Source organism: Chenopodium album, chromosome 22, assembly GCF_948465745.1.
Source record: "Chenopodium album chromosome 22, dcCheAlbu1.1, whole genome shotgun sequence".
In the NCBI taxonomy this organism is placed as follows: Eukaryota; Viridiplantae; Streptophyta; class Magnoliopsida; order Caryophyllales; family Amaranthaceae; genus Chenopodium; species Chenopodium album.
In genome coordinates this window covers 5,941,024-5,958,707 of record NC_137855.1, presented here as the reverse complement: position 1 = coordinate 5,958,707, position 17,684 = coordinate 5,941,024, and the positions used below count along the sequence as shown (strand labels likewise).

The following is a 17,684-nucleotide window of genomic DNA, read 5'->3' as shown; positions in this document are numbered from 1 at the left end:
CCCAACAATCAATTCCCGATCCCATTTCCATTCCCACATTCCAAACACCCCGTACAATATCTCCCACGGCTTCACTCTCACAACTCTCTCTCTTAGACGTGGCGAGAGCGTGAGAGAATCAATACTTCCTTCTTCATCGACAATTCGATTGACGGAGAAAACTTAGTTATGGCGCCGCCGGCAATCGCAGAAGGCGGCGGAGGAGGTGCGCAGCCACCGCAACAACGTCAAGGTTTTGGACAATCGATCTCTGGAGTTATAAGAATGGCGGTTTTTTGGTATTTTGCATCCAAATTCTTCTTTTCCCCTAAAAAACCCGCTGACCCTGCTCTTCTTATGAACAATCTCTTCCAAAAGGGCGAACCTTTGGTATGAATTTCATTGGTTTTTTATATATGATGTTGTTACTCTTTATGTTTCGATCTGATTTATGTGTTTTTCGATTTAGGATGGTGATTTAGTGTTTTTGTTGTTAATTTGATTGATTTTTGCGTGTTTTTTGATCTGGGTTTTCTATTTTTTTGATCAATTGAACTGTGTTTTAGCTCCGTTGATCTATTTGGTTATTGATTTTGTAGTATTGGATTTGAATTAATTGTGTCTTGTTTGTTTATTTAATATGATTTTGTATGTTGTATGATATTGCATCTGGGTTTTTAATTTTGGAATTGAAGTTTATAGAAAAAAGAATGATTTTCTTTGGGTGAAGGGGTTTAATTGGGGTTTTAAGGCCAGGTGACTAATTCTCTTTTGTTGAGTTGTTTTGTCTATGTGCGATTGAAGAATATGAGTGGTTTCTAATTTGAATTTATGGACATGCTATTGTTCTGTTTGTGGGTTTTAGCTTTTTCCCAAAAACTCTTTTATATGGAAAGTTGGTTCCTTTTGGTTTCATTGATATTTAATTTTGTTGACAACCTCTTATATAATTGATCCGGCTTCTCGAGGCTGAGTACTCGTTTGTCTTAGGTAATTGAGTGCGTACATTTGATGGAGTGAGTTTTTTTTTAGGCAGAGAAATTAATGTTCTTTTAGAACTGGTTGTTAGGGAATTTAGGGATGTCAATGGGGCGGGGCGGGGCGGGACAGATGTTGGTATTCCCATCCCCATCCCTACCTAACATTTTCATCCCCATCCCCATCCCCGCGGCGGGTCTAAAATTCATCCCCATCCCCGCCCTACCACCCGCCAGACCGAGACCTATCCCCACCCCACTAGGGCGGGGACGGGTCTCCTACTTGACCTGCCCCACTGACATCCCTAAATTGTGATTTTATAGCTTTGTGCAGCATGGATGCATAGTTGTAAGTGTGCTCATCCTTATAGGAAATATATCAATGTATCATTGATGAAGATTTTAAGCATATGACAAGAGTGTATGTGTTTTCTGGTTATGTTATTGAGCATCAAGCATATTTATTTATCGTTCATGACCAGTGTAGTCAGTTACGCAATGGTAGAACATTGATTTTCTGATTGTTTTATTTTTCTTCTAATTGATATTTGTGTTTTTGGGATATATGGTTATATCTTTCTGAGCATGACATATAGATCTTTGTTTTTGTAGGATATGTGGTTTTATCTTTCGGAACATGAAAAATTCAGAGATTTTGGGAATGAACAAGCTCTCATCTGGCATGAGACTAACATCCCTTATGCAGTCTGGAAACCTGAGAGTACCAGGACCTTGTCCTTAAACTATCAGCCTTCTGAGGTGATCTTATTTGTTCAAATACGAATCGTTATACTATCCTATAGCACCTTGTTTAATTTTTAGAACTTTTGTGAATGCATTTCATGCTTTTTAGCTGGAATTTTCTTCTGTTGAATACTCCTATTTTAACTGTTGCTCCGTGTTACATTTTATCTCCAGGATTTAAAGCATAATGGGACTTTGTATGCACATGTGTTCTTTGCTCGTTCTGGATATTCTCCTGATCCAAGTGAGCCAGAGTACCAACCTTTGGCTACCTTTGGTAGAAGCAAGCGTATGCTCACTTGTCCTTATGATTTTGTGTACATATAAGCTTACTCAAGATAAAATGTTTTAACAAATTGTGTTTCTATTAACAATATCTATTTTTTGAACTACAGCTGTTGTGACATTCTTGCCCAAGTCTAAAGTTGACAAAAGGAAATCCCTATTGGGAGACACCAAAAGTTCTTCTGAGGACAAAACAACGTCAAAGGTGGGTATGAGCCTTATATTTATGGCCATTTATTTTTTTTTCCGATCTATGTCCCAAGGTGCATTGTGTTATCTGTATATGTTATGCATAAATGGCAGTTCATATATTGTTGATTGTATTAGAGATACCTTTAACATGGTCTAGAATTTATGTTTCCCGAGAATAAGATATCCTTCATTGGTCTCCTATTGGTACTCTGTTGAATTTTTGTTATGCAGCTACCTTTAAGCTAGAACTAGCATTGATAGAATAAGTTAAAATGATCTTAGGGTCCACTTTATGAAATCTTTACCCATGTAAACTAAAGATCAAGAAAGTTGTTAGAGAAGTTTTGTTACTTTGCTGTATGCATGGCGTAAGTGCATAACTTATCCACATACTGAAGTAATCAGGTTGTGAGTGTTGTATGATTATTGTATAAAATTCTTTGTATAAATTTATGTTCATTTTTGACATAAGGTTGTGATTGTTGTATGATTATTGTATAAAATTCTTGTTCATTTTTGACATAATTATAAGTACCTCTAGTGTGCTATACTGCTATAAGCCTATAACTTGAAATTGTAAAGACTAAGGGTGTGTTCTATTTATTTGATTTTCAGTATCTTCACTTAATTGAACTTACTAGATCTTATTTACACTTATTTCAGTAGTAATTTGAACTTGGGTTACTATTATCAGAACTTATTTTTCCTTATACGAACTTAACTAAATTTATCTGAACTTATCATACCTCAAATAAGTGAAAATAAGGTGAACACAATAGGCCTTAAGTGATTATTTGGTTGTCAAGAAGAGAACTTACAACTTCTAGAATATAGAAAGTTGGAATGTTGCTTGATGGAAAAAAATATGGCAAGTATGTAGCTGATCCCTTTCTTGGAAGTCTATTACGGAGTATCCTGCATAGAAATAAGTTACATCTAAATCATGTCTCTTAAAACGTCCTTTATTTATTCTCTTTGAAATGGTGAGCAAGTTGGCTACCTTAAACTCTAAAATTAGATGTCTAACAGAAAGGGCCACTTTGCAATTGTACGGGCAAGGCTGCATAAATCTGATTTCCCAGTTCCCATCCTGTCTGATACGGCTTGCAAGAGGGATCAGGGTAATGATAATGGTATGGCTGTATGGTAGTCTTAACAATTCAAGTTCTATACTTCTATTCATCCGAGGAATGTTGGACACACCCTAAAAATTTCATGCTGTTAGTTTCAGATAGCCGCCTGATTAACAATCTTATGAGATTTTTGCTCTCCCAAGTAAAAGATAAAAAGCTTATGAGATTTTTGTTGGTGCTATCAGGTTGAAGAAGATTTGCAGGCAGATCCTAAAGATGAAGGTCCCCCTGAATGGATTTCTTATTGGAAACCTAACATGACAATCAATTTGGTTGATGATTTCACTAGGTGTGTTAAGTTCACCTGTAGCATTATAGGGCACTATTGTTGAAGTCTCTTTTTCGTGTACTGTCTATGCTCCTTTTTTGGCATTGAATGCCTTAATATCTACGAAGTATAATTTTTGGTGGACTTTGTCTCCAAGCAGAGTTAGCCGACCCCACTTATGGGATTAAGGCTTTGATTGATTGATTGATTGATTTGTCTCCAAGCGGTGAAGTTCAATACTGATTCTCATAATTTCATAAAGGTTCAAGGGGTCTTCAGCAGTTCAGCTTCTTAATGCCTTAATGGTTGCTGAGAGAAGATGTGTTTGTGTACTGTTGTTTTTAGCTCTATTTTCAGGCTGTTATGACTCTTGAGTTTTGCTGTTGGTGGTAATTTAAAATTTATTGTTTCTGCTGCTGTTATATTTGGTAGGTCCTATATATTCAAGTCTTGTGCTAGACTATATATTTGAGTTACAGTATTTATGCTCAAAAATACTAAAATAATTTGAAATACTCTTCTTTAAAAAAAAAATGTTAAAAATTTGAAACCAGCCAATAACCTGTGAATTTATTTTTGTTATTTCTTCAAAGTTTGTGTTTTTTTTTTTTTAAAATTCAATTCTCTTTCTCTTGTTTTGACAGGTATTCTGCAAATTCTGTTCCTCCAAACATCGTGCCTCGTATCCTTTGATCTTTATTTCCTTGCATTATAAGTTTCTTTGATATTAATTTGCATGGTTTTGACTGCTGGGCCTTTTGGTCTTTAGTATTGTACAGAATGTGTAAATGTGTAAGTGTATTAACTCAGAAGCAAGCATTATTCCTTTGGCTAATGTGCTGTTGATGATTTTGTTGGGAGGAACCCCTTATGTGTAGCATTGATCACTGAATTACCTCTTAGACTCTTGTTTGTACTTGTGTGTTACTATGGTGGCATTTGCGTTTAACTTAATATGAGATTTTCCTCACTTGGATAGTATGTGTAGGTTTACCTGTAGAGAGTGTTAATTTTCACTCTAACCAATTCTTGTACATTGATTATTATTATTTTTTTATAAGCTCCTCTTTTGTCGCAGAAACTGATCTGCCCTCTGATATTGCAAAACTCAGTATGAGTTTTGTTATACTTACAATGATTTGCATATGATTTAAACCAGTATAAAGTGTAACTCTAAGCCATCTGGAGAGTTGTGATTTGCGGTTTACTATTTGAGTTTCCTTGACCTTGTGGCACAGATCTGAATATTGAGCCCAAAACAGGGAACTATTTCCCAACCATATTCTTCAATGAGTTTTGGCTACTCAAAGATAAGTTGATACCGATCAATGAGACAGTGACTGAACTTCCATTACATTTGGAGGTGGCTCCTATGAGCATGACCAAGTGGCAGCTATTCCTGCAGATTGACGAGTCATTTCAGATTCATCGCTCTTATGGAAGTATGCTTGAAGGCGAGGCTGATGAGCTTAAGGTGTGTTTATTGTGAAGCCCTATTAATATGCTTCTCTGAGGTATTTGTTGGGGAATGTTGAGATGCCACTAGGCAAACATGGTATATAAATTTTGGGAGTCTCTATGAATCATTTAGTTGTATGAAATTATTATCATATGATGGTTTATGATTTCAGAATATTCACAAATAGTTTGGTTATTTCTAACAGTGTTGCCATGTTTTAGGAAATATTTTAGTAGGCTATTAGGTAGCTAATCTGTGGTGTTGACCTGCCAAGTGAAATTAGTAGATAATCTTTTCCAACTTGTTGATGTGTTTTTTATGTGAAGCAGATGCTGGAGCTACCGATTTGGTAAATGAGCTCTGTATAAACTATGGTCATGAATTTTAAGAGTTTACAATGAGTTTTGACAACCTAGCTTCATGCTTGGAAGTTTTATAGCTCAACCAGATGACACTTTCATTTTATTTATGTATTATTTTTTTTAAGCATATATGTATAGATTGCAAAATGTTTATATGAGTATCATAATATTTTTAATTCTTTTTTTTCGTAACAGTTTTGTAAGTGTGTTTAAAATAAATAATTTAAACTTGTGCCATGTCTCCATTTCTGCAATTATGTTTTTTTGTAACCCTAGTCCCATGTTTTCCAGTCTGTCTATTTGCTCTTCTGATGGTGAGTCCAGAACAGAGGGGTCCTGGATTTGTTTTCTTCTCTGCTTTGTTGATTTTATTTCCCAATTGCGTTGATTGCCTTGTGTTCTACCTTTTACCACATTACAGTTTATTTGCTAGAAAATCTTCTTAAAGGGTCTTTTTCATTTATCAGTTTATAAGATCGCTGTTTTCTTTGATTGCATCTTGGTGTTGTTCCTCGTCACAGTGTATTTTTTTTAATTTTCTTTGCAGAGGGTATTCTTGGAAGGGAATCCTTACCTTCTTGCAATCACAATGACAGTTTCACTTTTTCATTCTTTGTTTGACTTTCTCGCCTTCAAGAATGGTGAGTTACATTTTTAAGTTGCTTTGGTGGAATATTGTTTCCTGTTCTTATTTTATCTAACTCTATCTTTGTGTTGACACACATCAGATATTCAATTCTGGAACAAGAACAAGTCAATGGAGGGGTTATCTGCTAAGTCAGTTGTTGTCAGCTTTATCTCTCAGTTGATTGTTTTCCTTTATCTCCTGGATAATGATACTTCATGGATGATTCTTGTGAGCTCTGGAATCGGCTGCTGCATTGAGTTTTGGAAAATAGGGAAAGCGATGCACATAGAGGTATGATATCTGGTTGTAATTCTTGGGTAGCCTCTTTTTGTTTATTGGAGAGCTAATATTCATGTTACATCCTTTACTTGTCTATTCTTCATATGGCCCTGCAAATACGTGCCACTTTACCTGTTAAAATTAGACTTTTGACTAATTTTTTATTAGAAGATTCTAAAATCATGTTGAGTATGAAGTTATAAACTTTGAAGCCAAATTTCTTTAAATTTATCTTGAATAGAGGAGCTTTATTTTGGAATGCCTTGATTAATATCTAGTAGGATAAATCTGCATTTCTTTTTTAGTGAAGTTTTGGTGAGTAGAAGTTCAGACTCATATCAATTGATTTGGCTCACAATATCTTTATGTCCTTTTTTCAGTTGGATAGATCTGGCAGGATTCCTTTACTAAGGTTTAAAGATCGGGATTCCTATAAAATGAACAAGACAAAGGAGTATGACGACATTGCGATGAAATATCTCTCATATCTCTTGTTCTTCCTTGTTGTGTGCTCCTCCATTTACTCTTTGAAGTATGAACGCCACAAAAGTTGGTACTCATGGATTCTTTCTTCAATGACACAATGTGTATATATGTTTGGTAAGTGTTCGCTCGTTTTTGGTTTCTAGTACGTATCCTGAATTTGAAATTCTGATTTGACAATTGTAGATCGAAGCTTTTATCGTTCTTTTATACTTTCTTGCGTCATCTTTTAATCGCAACTTTGGACATTCATGGTTTCCAAGGCATGACTTTGCCCTTTAATATCTGAGCAACATATTAGTTTAGAAATTTTTGGTTGATAAAACTGGTTTAAAAGTGTGGATGAGAATATGATATGTGTTCCATAGGATTGTTCTTTTGATTTTGGAGGTTGCTAATTAATTAAGCAATTACCCTAATAGTTTCTATAAATATCTGAGTGTTCACAGGTGTGTTATTAGCATTTTATTGCTGGGTGTTGTTTGTGCTTCATAAGCAGCTGGATATAGTTTATATGAGTATTTAGTCTTTAACATATAGGCCGATTTTGTAGGAAGGATGTTTCTTTTGGAAAAGAAGTGGTTTTGGGTCATAAACGAAACAATCTTTTTTCTTCGTAATGCATATTTGACTGTGTTATGTTCTTTTTCAGTTTGGGTACTTGTTTATTATGTCTCTCTTATTGGACACACTATTTAATATGCTCCCTTCTTTGTAGGCTTCATAATGATGTGTCCCCAGTTGTTTATAAACTACAAGTTGAAATCTGTGGCTCATATGCCCTGGCGCCAAATGACATACAAGTTCTTGAACACCATTATTGACGATCTCTTTGCCTTTGTCATCAAGATGCCCACACTTCATCGACTTTCAGTTTTCCGTGATGGTAAGATTAATTAAAAACTCCTGAACACCTTCATTGCGCTTGATACTAATTTTCCCTTGAAACAAATTTAGGGTAGTTCTTGATCATATCTGCCACTTCTTGGGGGAATTTGTAAAACAATATGTTTGGTTGTGGACTTGTGGTTGATTTCATTTTACTATTTTGCTATTAGGGTTGATTTTAACTTTGATTTGTATCTGCAGATATCATATTTTTGATATATGTTTATCAAAGATGGGTTTACCCTGTTGACAAAAAGAGGGTGAATGAATTCGGTTTTGGTGGTGAGGATGATAGCCAGTCTACCGAGGCCATTGAATTAACTAAAAAGGATGAGGGGCAGTCTTCAGAGGCCATTGAAGCAACAAGCGAGGCTGATAAGAAAACCAACTGATCACTGTTTTTAGTTTTGGGAACCTGTGTATCACACCTCCTTTATATCTTTTTTTTTTCAGCTGTAAAGTGCCAATTAGTAAGAATTATTGTCACTTCATTTAATTTTTTTTCAACAATTTTGCTTTATTTTACTGCTAATGTTATTTCACTAATTATAGTCAGTTTTCATAGCTAGAAATAGCACAAGGATAGATTGTTCTCTTCCTTAGGAGATGAGCTATTGTAATTCTAGTGACTTTAATCAATTGCTTTTTACACTAATGAGAATTTTGGTTGCATAAGAAGGGCACTGATGCCTTTACCTGTTACGGAGTAATTATGTTTTGCATTTTCGAGTGCTTCAGATGATTTATCCATATTCTTCGAATAGTATAGGTATGGATTTCTAATGCTATTCAAGAAGAGTTGCAGCAATTTCTTTCCCAATCCTTACGAAGTAGTTCCTTCGAAATGAAATTTGATAAAATGTGTAATCTCAGCATGTAATTCCTTCGAAATGAAATTTGATAAAATGTGTAATCTCAGCATGTAATGTATATTCACGAAATGTCTCATTTTTCGATTATTCAACTATATCAATTTACTAAGTTCAATGTTAGCTAAATAAATCAACATATTTATGTTACAATTTAGCAAGGTGCTACTTGTTACAATTAATTTTGTTGGTGGGCTAGTTGATCAAAATATATTTATGGAATGGGGTGGATGGTATTAGTCCAAAAATAAGTCCAGTAATACTTAAAACTACAATATGACTAGATATACACATTTGTTTATAGAGGTCAGAGTCATGAGTTTATAAAATCAAGCTCTAGTATTCCAATTAACTTTTACACAAGTATATTTACACCTTCTCATCAATACACTTACTTAAAATAAAAGGCTAAAATGATATAACACGAACTAGTAACCCAACTATAATGTTAATATATTTAAGAGCAAAGGAAGAAACTAAGGTACTCACCTACTTAGTTACTCTCAAACATAAATATCATGGGATAAAAAAACCTTACTCGTCTCTTATTAACCAAAACTAGATATACCGGATAGATATTAAATTATCGATGTATCATTCACCAAAAGAAGGAACGTTTATTGTACCACCCTTCTAACAACTCACCTAATCCCACTCTAATAACTCTATCAACCAATTTGGGAAGAAATCCCCAAATTCAGAAATACATCTCCAATAATTCAAGATTGTGATTACTCCAAAAATTAATTTTACTTTTCATAAATAAAATTAATTTCAAAAAAATCCATTAAATTGAATAAAATTTTGGAATCCGGGCCCACAATTTTCTCCTTAAAAAATAGGGTTTCTGCTTTTTATTCATTTTCTCTCACCTCACTTCTCCATACTTTCCAGTCTTTCACTCTCACTCACTCCAAACACTTTTTCTCTCCTCTCGCCGGCGCATCATCGGCGATTTTCTCCGGCGAACTTTCTTCGCTACCGCATTTTGCTCCGATTGTCGGAAAACTCGAAGGTGACGCAAGATTCTGTCCTTTCTTTCTCTCTTTCTTCCTCTTTTTGTCTTTCTTCCTTTGTTTTGATTGTTGATGATTTTGTTTTTGAATTATTTTGCTGAATTTTTGTGTTTGTTTTTGATTGATTAATTTCTCCTATATTTGTGGTTTTTTTAAGTGATTTTTCTTGAAATTTCTACGTATCTACGCATGTTCATGAAAGTTGTGCTATAAAATTGGAGTAAATTCCTGGTTTTGCATGTTCATGAAAGTTGTGCTATAAATTGGAGTAAATTGCTGGTTTTCTGTTGTAAATTGTATGCTGGGGTTTTTGCTTGTGGCGAGTTTCTTTCTATTTTCTTGTTTTTTTTTTTGTTTATTTATATATATTTTTTGAAATGATGTTTGTATGTTTTTTTTGTTTGATTTTGTGTGTAATTTATTTTTTTTGTTTGATTTATGTAATTTTGGTCATATAGATGCTAGAAATTTTAATAGGGCTGTATGTCTCAAATGCCTGAATCATGCTAATGTGATGCATGTGACTTTGGAAAGCTGTATTTTTGGAAGGGTTGTTTGATGGATGAATATGAGGGATTATGTGCAGTTGTAGGAGTATCCTTGATTTTATTAGCAAGGAAATGTATATATAGATAGCCAGATAGGAATGTTTCGATTAAGCATATAAAAATTTTATGCCCTTATGCTGCCTCCCACGTTCGTTTTGACCTGACAAATTTGGTCACATTGTTTTTGAAATTGTAGATTTTTTTTTGAAATTGTAGAATGTTTTTGGGTCGATCTATGTTACAATTTTTTTGAAGTTTGTGTGTTCTAAATTGCCCTAGTGGGAGCAGTGTCGTCTTGTTAATGTCTAAGTTCGAGGAGTGGGCATTTTTGGCTGTGTAGAATACTAGAATGAATCCTAAGGTCATTTCTTTTGCAGCGAATGAATACCAGATCTTATAGTTTTGTGGTGTAATTCTTAGCAGCCAGTAGGAATTAGTAGTGGAATAGAAGTTCTTACTGCTTCTGTGTTTTGATTTTTTCTTTTCTACTTTTCATTTAGAAGTGGTGTAAATGTGTGATTGTAGGCAATTATTTGTTTTGCACCTTTCCTTTTCATGATTAAATATTAAAATTGTGGGCATTTCTTTGGTGTTCTGTTATGTTAGGACTACGCAAATGCAATTTGTTACCCTATTTTTGGCTTCCATTTATCTAGATAAAATACATATTCTTAATGCTGGTTTTTTTGGCAACGAGGTTTTTGGGAAAAACGATTTTCATTTTGCTTAAGCATTTTTCATATGGAACTGTGTAATGGAGCTATTTGTTAATAAGTTTAATCCCAATTACTGTTATTATCTGTCAAGTGTCAATATGCTTGTTTTATAATGAGGCATATGGATGAGTGTGGGAAAACATGTTATTTACCTCTATTCTAACTATCATATGTTTTTTGTCGATTACTTTTAATGCTCAACATTGTCATAGACTACTTGCTGACCACCCGGTATACTTTAGATTATTAAATGAAGATACTTTTTTCAACTATTGGCTAGTATGTTCAACTGTGGCAACTATTTTAGCTCATCAAAGTGCTTTCTATGAAAGCAATAAGAATACAAGTTATTATCGTTTTTGGACTTTAAAGTTCCTCCACTCCTGTAATCCTGTTTGACACTCAAATTTATCTTTGTGAACTCTTTTCTTTCTTTGGTGAAACTTGGTTATTAACTGATATGCGTTGTTCATGTCAAAATTATCTGGCTCCCTTTTCTTTGAAAAGTATAGTGTTGTCCTCTTTGTAGGGTTAGAGATCCTCTGATAGTCTGATGAGTTTGTAATGTTGAACTGGTGGATTCCTTATTGATTGCTTTATGATTGTTGAGGCCTACATTGTGTCCTACATTGTGTTTATTCACTTGTATAGAAGTCGCTGATTGAGAATTATTGGACAGTAAACTGAAGATATGAGTTCAAGAAAGGGTGTTGATAACTTGAGCAAGGCTGTTAATGATATCACCCTCGAATCTTCTGAGGATGGGGCCTGGGAAGATGTCATCCGGAAGCCAAAGAAATTTGGAAAGGGAAAACCATGGGTCCAACCAAACCTCCCACCAAAAGCATGGGGCCAGCCTGATACAGCTCATAGACTAGGCATGCGTAGCTGTAATGCCTCAAACAGGGATTGGTCTATGAAAAGCGAATCCTCTCAACCAAGAGAGGAGGAGGTTAAGGTTGTTGATGAAAAAGAGAAGGCACCTAATGATTCAGAGGATGATGAAGTGTACTCTGATGATGATGATTACCTTCTCAGTGACGGTTCTGATGATGATGAAGGACCGCAAACTCACGAATCGATGAAGAACCATAAAATGTTGAAGAAGTTTTTTGAAAACATTGATGCTCTGACAATTGAGGAAATAAATCATCCTGAGCGGCAATGGCATTGTCCTGCATGCCATGGTGGCCCTGGTGCCATCGATTGGTATAAGGGTCTCCAGCCCTTAATGGCACATGCTAGGACAAAGGGCTCTCAAAGAGTCAAGCTCCATCGAACATTTGCTGATATATTGGATGAGGAGCTTCGGAGAAAAGGAACTTCTGTGGTGCCTGCTGGAGAATCATATGCTCAGTGGGAGGGTTTGAAGCAAGAGGTGAAAGATCACGACATTGTCTGGCCTCCTATGGTTATGATCATGAACACTTTGTTGGACACTGATGACAATGATAAGGTATGCATTTATGTTTATTTAATTTTTTATTTATACATTAGTTAATCTGTATATCTGAAGTTCTGAGTCGTCACATATATTTACCATAATATGTACTGCCATCCCTTGTGGATCTAAAGGCTGCATGTTTTCAATTTCTTGATATTATTGTTTACTTTGTTTAGTGGATTGGTATGGGAAATCAAGAGCTCATAGACTACTTCAAGGGATATGCAGCTGTAAGAGCCAAACACTCTTACGGCCCTAAGGGACATCGTGGTATCAGCGTCCTGATATTTGAGAGCTCAGCTATGGGCTTTGTGGAAGCAGAGCGACTTCACAGGCACTTTCAACAACAGGGGACTGGGAGAAGTGCATGGGATAATAGTAGAAGGGCTTTGTTTTATGCCGGAGGAAAGCGCCAATTATATGGCTTTTTTGCCAGGAAGGATGACCTTGAAGAATTTAATAAGCATTCTCAAGGTTTCTTTCTATCTCCTTTAATATGATATTTTGTTAATCTATGTATGTTGTACATCCACACTTGCAAGTTACCCATGCCATGTATTGTAGTCTTGACATGAGTTCCTGTGAAACCTTTTTGTTTAGCCTAATCAGTGGCAGAATCTGCTTGGTGTATTGTTATACTATGTTTGGGACTGTGAGTAATAACAAAATTAAAGGGACTGTTGAAATTCAAGTCTACTTGGTATATGGTATTATGTTTGGATATTGTCATTTCCTTGCAAATCTGGATCCAGGGCAAATGTCCTGTTTGGGAATTTATATCATTTGGAATTGGATTTAGTGAATCTTATTTACTTATTAAAGAAGACCATCTCTCTGACTTTCCTGTTTTCTTTCCAAATAGTAGTCATTTCAAATTCCTCTATCATCATGCTTTCACCATTTCCTTTTTCCTCAAAACCCTCCCATTGATGGCCATTAGCCTATAAATGTTGGACTTCTTTCTCTTTCCCTCAATTGCTCGTTAGTCATGACTTCATCAATTTCTGTCATTGATTTCTCTCTTAGTCTTTTCTACTCTCTTTTTTTTTTATTTTTTATTTTTTATTTTTTTTATAATTTTTCATAATGCACCAATGATGGATTTTTTTCCCTTCTCTGTGCTTTGGCCATTCCACCATCATCACCAATTTTGCAGCTTTCTCATTTTCCTCAAGCTAATTTTCTCTACTTATCAAATAGCAATGGCTGTTGGCCATCCAACTTTGCTAATCTCTTTCTCCATTTTTTCTGTCCTCTAAAGGGAAATAATAATTAATGTTCTTGTTTTTTCTAACAGATGTCTAGGAATCGTTTCGAATTTTAATTTAAATAGCTGAAATGAAGCATTTGGAATGAATAATTGTTTCCCAAACACAACCTTAATTATGTATTTGATATGTTCTTTTTCTGTCGAGATTAGGAAAAACAAGACTGAAGTATGAGATTAGGTCATACCAGGAGATGGTAGTTGTTCCCTTAAAGCAGATGAGTGAGGATAATCAGCAACTCACTTGGTTTAAGAATAAATCTGCCCTCTATCAACGGCAAAAGAAGGCGAATGAGGAACTTAATAACATTCTCTCTGAGAAGCTCAGGAATATAATGGAGGAAAATCGGATTGTGAGACAGAGAACCAAAGAACAGCATGTGGAGAACAAAGAAGAGGTACCTCATTTTTTTTTTTATTTAATTAATAGTTTTGGCACAACAGTTTTTTTATTTTTTATTTATTTATTTTTTAACAGTAAGTGTTGAAGGTTTACTGATATTTTGTGAGCATGTTTCATGATGGCGTCTCCTTAGTCCTTATGCTCTAATATGTCTGGCACTTTCATTTAAATGGTCTGATAGGCATGTCACGTACCTAACAAAAATAACCTAACAAGACCACTACTATGTAGATAGGCAAGTAAGGGTCGGATCCCAAGAGACTATGGTTCAACTAATTAATTAGACTCAAGTAACTACTAAGCAAGTAACCAATTAATAGTGATATTCAACTAATCTAATTCTAAACAAAATAAACAAGAAGAATCAAGATGAAATTAATCAATTAATAAAAACATCCAGAGTTAAGTATCACCACTAGTATGAATAATGCAAAGATAAGTCCCTACCCCAATTAATCAAAATAATAATACTCAAAGGAAGGACGTGCCCTTAAAAATACCAATAAATCCCTTCCGAGTATTTATGGCTTCTCTAAAATCCAATCAAACCTATTTCCATGGTATCATGCAATTTAGAGACATTAAACTCAACATCCATACAATCCTAGCAATTCATCCTACCTATTTCCATGGAGAATTTCATGCCCTTATTGAATTTAATCAAACCATCTAATCTCAACTTCCATTGATAAATAAGATACTTGGTTCAATCAATATCAAATTACGTCTAACCTAACATTGATAAATTAGCACAATTCAATAAGCAAAGCAATTAATCTTATTAAATAAGGAATTGGGGGAAATCATGCATTACTCATAACTAGGGTTCAACCTAACCCTAGAATATAAATCTACTCACTCATAATTAAATTAACGAAATAATCAAAAGACATAATAATATAGGAAAGAAGAAATACTTGAATTAATAGAATTGAAGATGAAATCTTGAACAAAGTAAATCTAAAATTGAAAGGAATTGTAGAATTCTTCAACTCAATTTAACGAGCCCAAAAAGTGATCTAATATGCCTAACCAAAGCCTATTTATATCCCTAGGAATAAGTTAAGAAGTTTCCTAAAATAGGTCTTCCAAACCGCCTCAAACTTGGCTTCGATGCTTCGTCAGGTGATAGCCACGGGTTACCCAAAGCTGCTAGGACTTTGCCACGGCCAACCCGTGGAGTCTACTGATCTTGGTAGGCTTCTCTTGGGCATAAAAGGAGGAGCCACGACCAGGCCAAAGCTTAATGCAACAAGCCACGACCAGGCCAAGGCTAGGCAATTTCTACACAATACTCCTTCGAAAACACCTTCAAGCTTGGAATATGACCATATGATGTTGGGCCCGTAATCTCCTACACGCTCCTAGCTCACTTAGCTTGCAAAGGTGCTCTTTTATGCGTAAATCCTACAAAATAAAGAAAGAGAGCACGAGGAGAGCAACATCGAAATATAAAGAAATATAGCTCTAAAAGGTTAAATATATAGAGAAAATATGATAGAAACACTCAAATATAACATATAACAATGAGTATATAAATGTGTTATCATGGTCATATGGACACAATTTAAATTTTTCATCTAGTAAGCACTATAATTTTTTTTTCCTTCTTGCAGATGGATTTTCAAGAGCAGTTCTTTAATGATCAGATCCAGAAAATCCATGAAGCAACTACTGTGAAGGAGGACCAATTTGAAAAGCTTCAGCAGGAGGAGCGGAAGAAGATTGAAGATTTCAAGACAGTAGCCTCAAACACAGAGGATGGTAGGCGCAGGTAATGATCTCACTCTAGGTTAATTCTGAGTATCATTTGCAATCTTGCTTTGTGTCACACAGATGATTATCAAGATAGTACATGTGCAATTGATATGATTATTTTGTTCTTTCCTCAATCATCTGTCCTGGCTATGATGTAATTTGGAGCCTGTTTATCTTTATTGTGAGTTTGCCTTTTTACAATCGTATCGACATGCATATTGCAATTATGTAGTAGCATACACTTGTAAGCTTTCTTTTCCCTTCCATTCAGGGCTGAGGAGGCAACAAAGTTTAAGGAGATGCAGAAGCAAGAAATTGATAAGTATTTGGCTGAGAGAGAGCAACTGGCAAAGATTTACAGTGGGAAGAAGATTGAGATGAAGAAGAGGTATTGGGAGGAGGAGGTGGAGCTGGAGAGGGAGTTTGATGCTGCCTTGACAGAGCTAATGAACAAGTATGCTCCTCGGCCCACCGAAGATGCTGTTGGTGCTGGTGCTATTGCATAACTCTGGTGTACTTGGGAATTATTAAAAAACAGTCACATAGGATGGAAGAAAAACATTTCAGTTTAAGACTTAACAAAGTAGTCGTGGTTGATGTGATGTCTGAGACTCTTGAGTTTTGCGTATGGAATGATGAACTGACCTAAAGAAGAGATGACAAATAGTGACGATGTAAATAGCCTGGGATGGGCAAAGTAGTTTCGAAATCCATGTTTAATGAACAGTTGTTTAGGACCGACTTTGGTGCTAGGTGATACAAGGGGAAACCATCTACTTCCCTTGCTCACTGCGACATTCGGATTATTCCTATTTTCAACAATGTCAAATTGCTTGGGTTTTACAAGTTTCTTCTCCTAGTTTTTATGTTGATTCGATAACTTTTGTTGTGCAAGGTGATTTGAAGTGCAAAGGTAAGAATGTAGTCTGTGTTAGCATTTTACAGAAGTCAATATATGGCCTTAAAATGCCATATTCTGGACTTGAGCAATTACTCCCTTTACATCAAGGATATTAAACAGTAAGGATCCAAACAGCTTGAGAGTAGAGACGTTTATGTGAATTTGTTCATGTTTCTTTTTTCCTTTTTTCATATCTTATGTCTTTATGGGTATAACAGGTTCAATATGTCAACCGATATAACTCGTTTGTAAATTTATAGATGTTTGAATTACTGAAATTATGTAGCTTACCTGACCTATTTTCATGTATCTTATCTCACTTTTGCTTTACTCTTCAACTTATACAGACATCATATAAAAAGCCAATGCAGGGCAGGAGTTAATTTATATTGTATCACTACATTATGCATGTACTGTATTCTGTATAAAGATTTCGCTTTGATCAACAAATACTTTTAAATGAGATTGAAATCTTCGAACGAGTATAATCTCGTTTATGAGTATATAATTAGCGTAGATCAATGGGTTGTGTCAAACCAAATTTGGGCCAATGTTGTGATCAGAGTATTTGAGTATTTTAAGTTGAAAGTTAAAAAAGTTGGTTTGTTACAGAGTGAGGACTGAGGAAAGCGCACAATCTGAAGGAAAACACATGACACATTTATGAAATTTTCAGTACACACCAAAAAAAAAGAAAAATATCAAAAATTATATTTGATCCCATCAATTCATTTGGGCCATATCATATGGGTTGTGTAGGGGAATTGATTTTGGCACACCCTAAATTGATTTAGGCACACCCTTATGTGAGAAGAGCATAGAAAACTGTGCTCTCACATAGGGGTGTGCCAAAATCATTTCCCGTTGTGTAGTTGTGTTAAACCAAATTTAGGCCAACTTTATGAGTTTTTGTGTTACAGTTAAAAAAGAAAGACAAGAGTTCCGGGAAATAATTTTGGCACACCCTAAATTGATTTTGGCACACCCCCTATGTGAGAGCACAATTTAGGGTGTGCCAAAATCAGTTTAGGGTGTGCCAAAATCAGTTTTCAAGAGTTCCGTAAATACAACAAGTAGAAAGCACA

General features: G+C 35.1%; 2 protein-coding genes across 2 annotated transcripts; both read left to right on the top strand.

The window, feature by feature from the left end:
- On the top strand, positions 1–8,379 carry LOC145605058 (uncharacterized). The gene is made up of 12 exons (XM_081661073.1): positions 1–369; positions 1,569–1,715; positions 1,875–1,989; positions 2,096–2,190; positions 3,496–3,599; positions 4,223–4,260; positions 4,817–5,052; positions 5,947–6,040; positions 6,128–6,318; positions 6,687–6,906; positions 7,508–7,675; positions 7,879–8,379. Exons 1-12 carry the CDS (start codon positions 169–171, stop codon positions 8,067–8,069), a joined length of 1,800 nt encoding a protein of 599 aa, XP_081517199.1. The 5' UTR covers positions 1–168; the 3' UTR covers positions 8,070–8,379.
- A 1,049-nt stretch (positions 8,380–9,428) lies between these two features.
- On the top strand, positions 9,429–16,890 carry LOC145604733 (protein SUPPRESSOR OF GENE SILENCING 3-like). The gene is made up of 6 exons (XM_081660661.1): positions 9,429–9,561; positions 11,506–12,282; positions 12,447–12,744; positions 13,691–13,935; positions 15,557–15,714; positions 15,970–16,890. Exons 2-6 carry the CDS (start codon positions 11,518–11,520, stop codon positions 16,202–16,204), a joined length of 1,701 nt encoding a protein of 566 aa, XP_081516787.1. The 5' UTR covers positions 9,429–9,561; positions 11,506–11,517; the 3' UTR covers positions 16,205–16,890.
- Positions 16,891–17,684: the final 794 nt, after the last annotated feature.

Bases quoted from the DNA above. Each gene is read 5' to 3' on its own strand.
- LOC145605058 (XM_081661073.1), top strand. From the start codon at position 169: ATGGCGCCGCCGGCAATCGCAGAAGGCGGCGGAGGAGGTGCGCAGCCA. The intron at 4,261-4,816 runs GTATCCTTTGAT...CTTGTGGCACAG, and splicing joins TCCTCCAAACATCGTGCCTC to ATCTGAATATTGAGCCCAAA. The intron at 7,676-7,878 runs GTAAGATTAATT...TTGTATCTGCAG, and splicing joins ACTTTCAGTTTTCCGTGATG to ATATCATATTTTTGATATAT.
- LOC145604733 (XM_081660661.1), top strand. From the start codon at position 11,518: ATGAGTTCAAGAAAGGGTGTTGATAACTTGAGCAAGGCTGTTAATGAT. The intron at 12,283-12,446 runs GTATGCATTTAT...TACTTTGTTTAG, and splicing joins ACACTGATGACAATGATAAG to TGGATTGGTATGGGAAATCA. The intron at 13,936-15,556 runs GTACCTCATTTT...TCCTTCTTGCAG, and splicing joins ATGTGGAGAACAAAGAAGAG to ATGGATTTTCAAGAGCAGTT.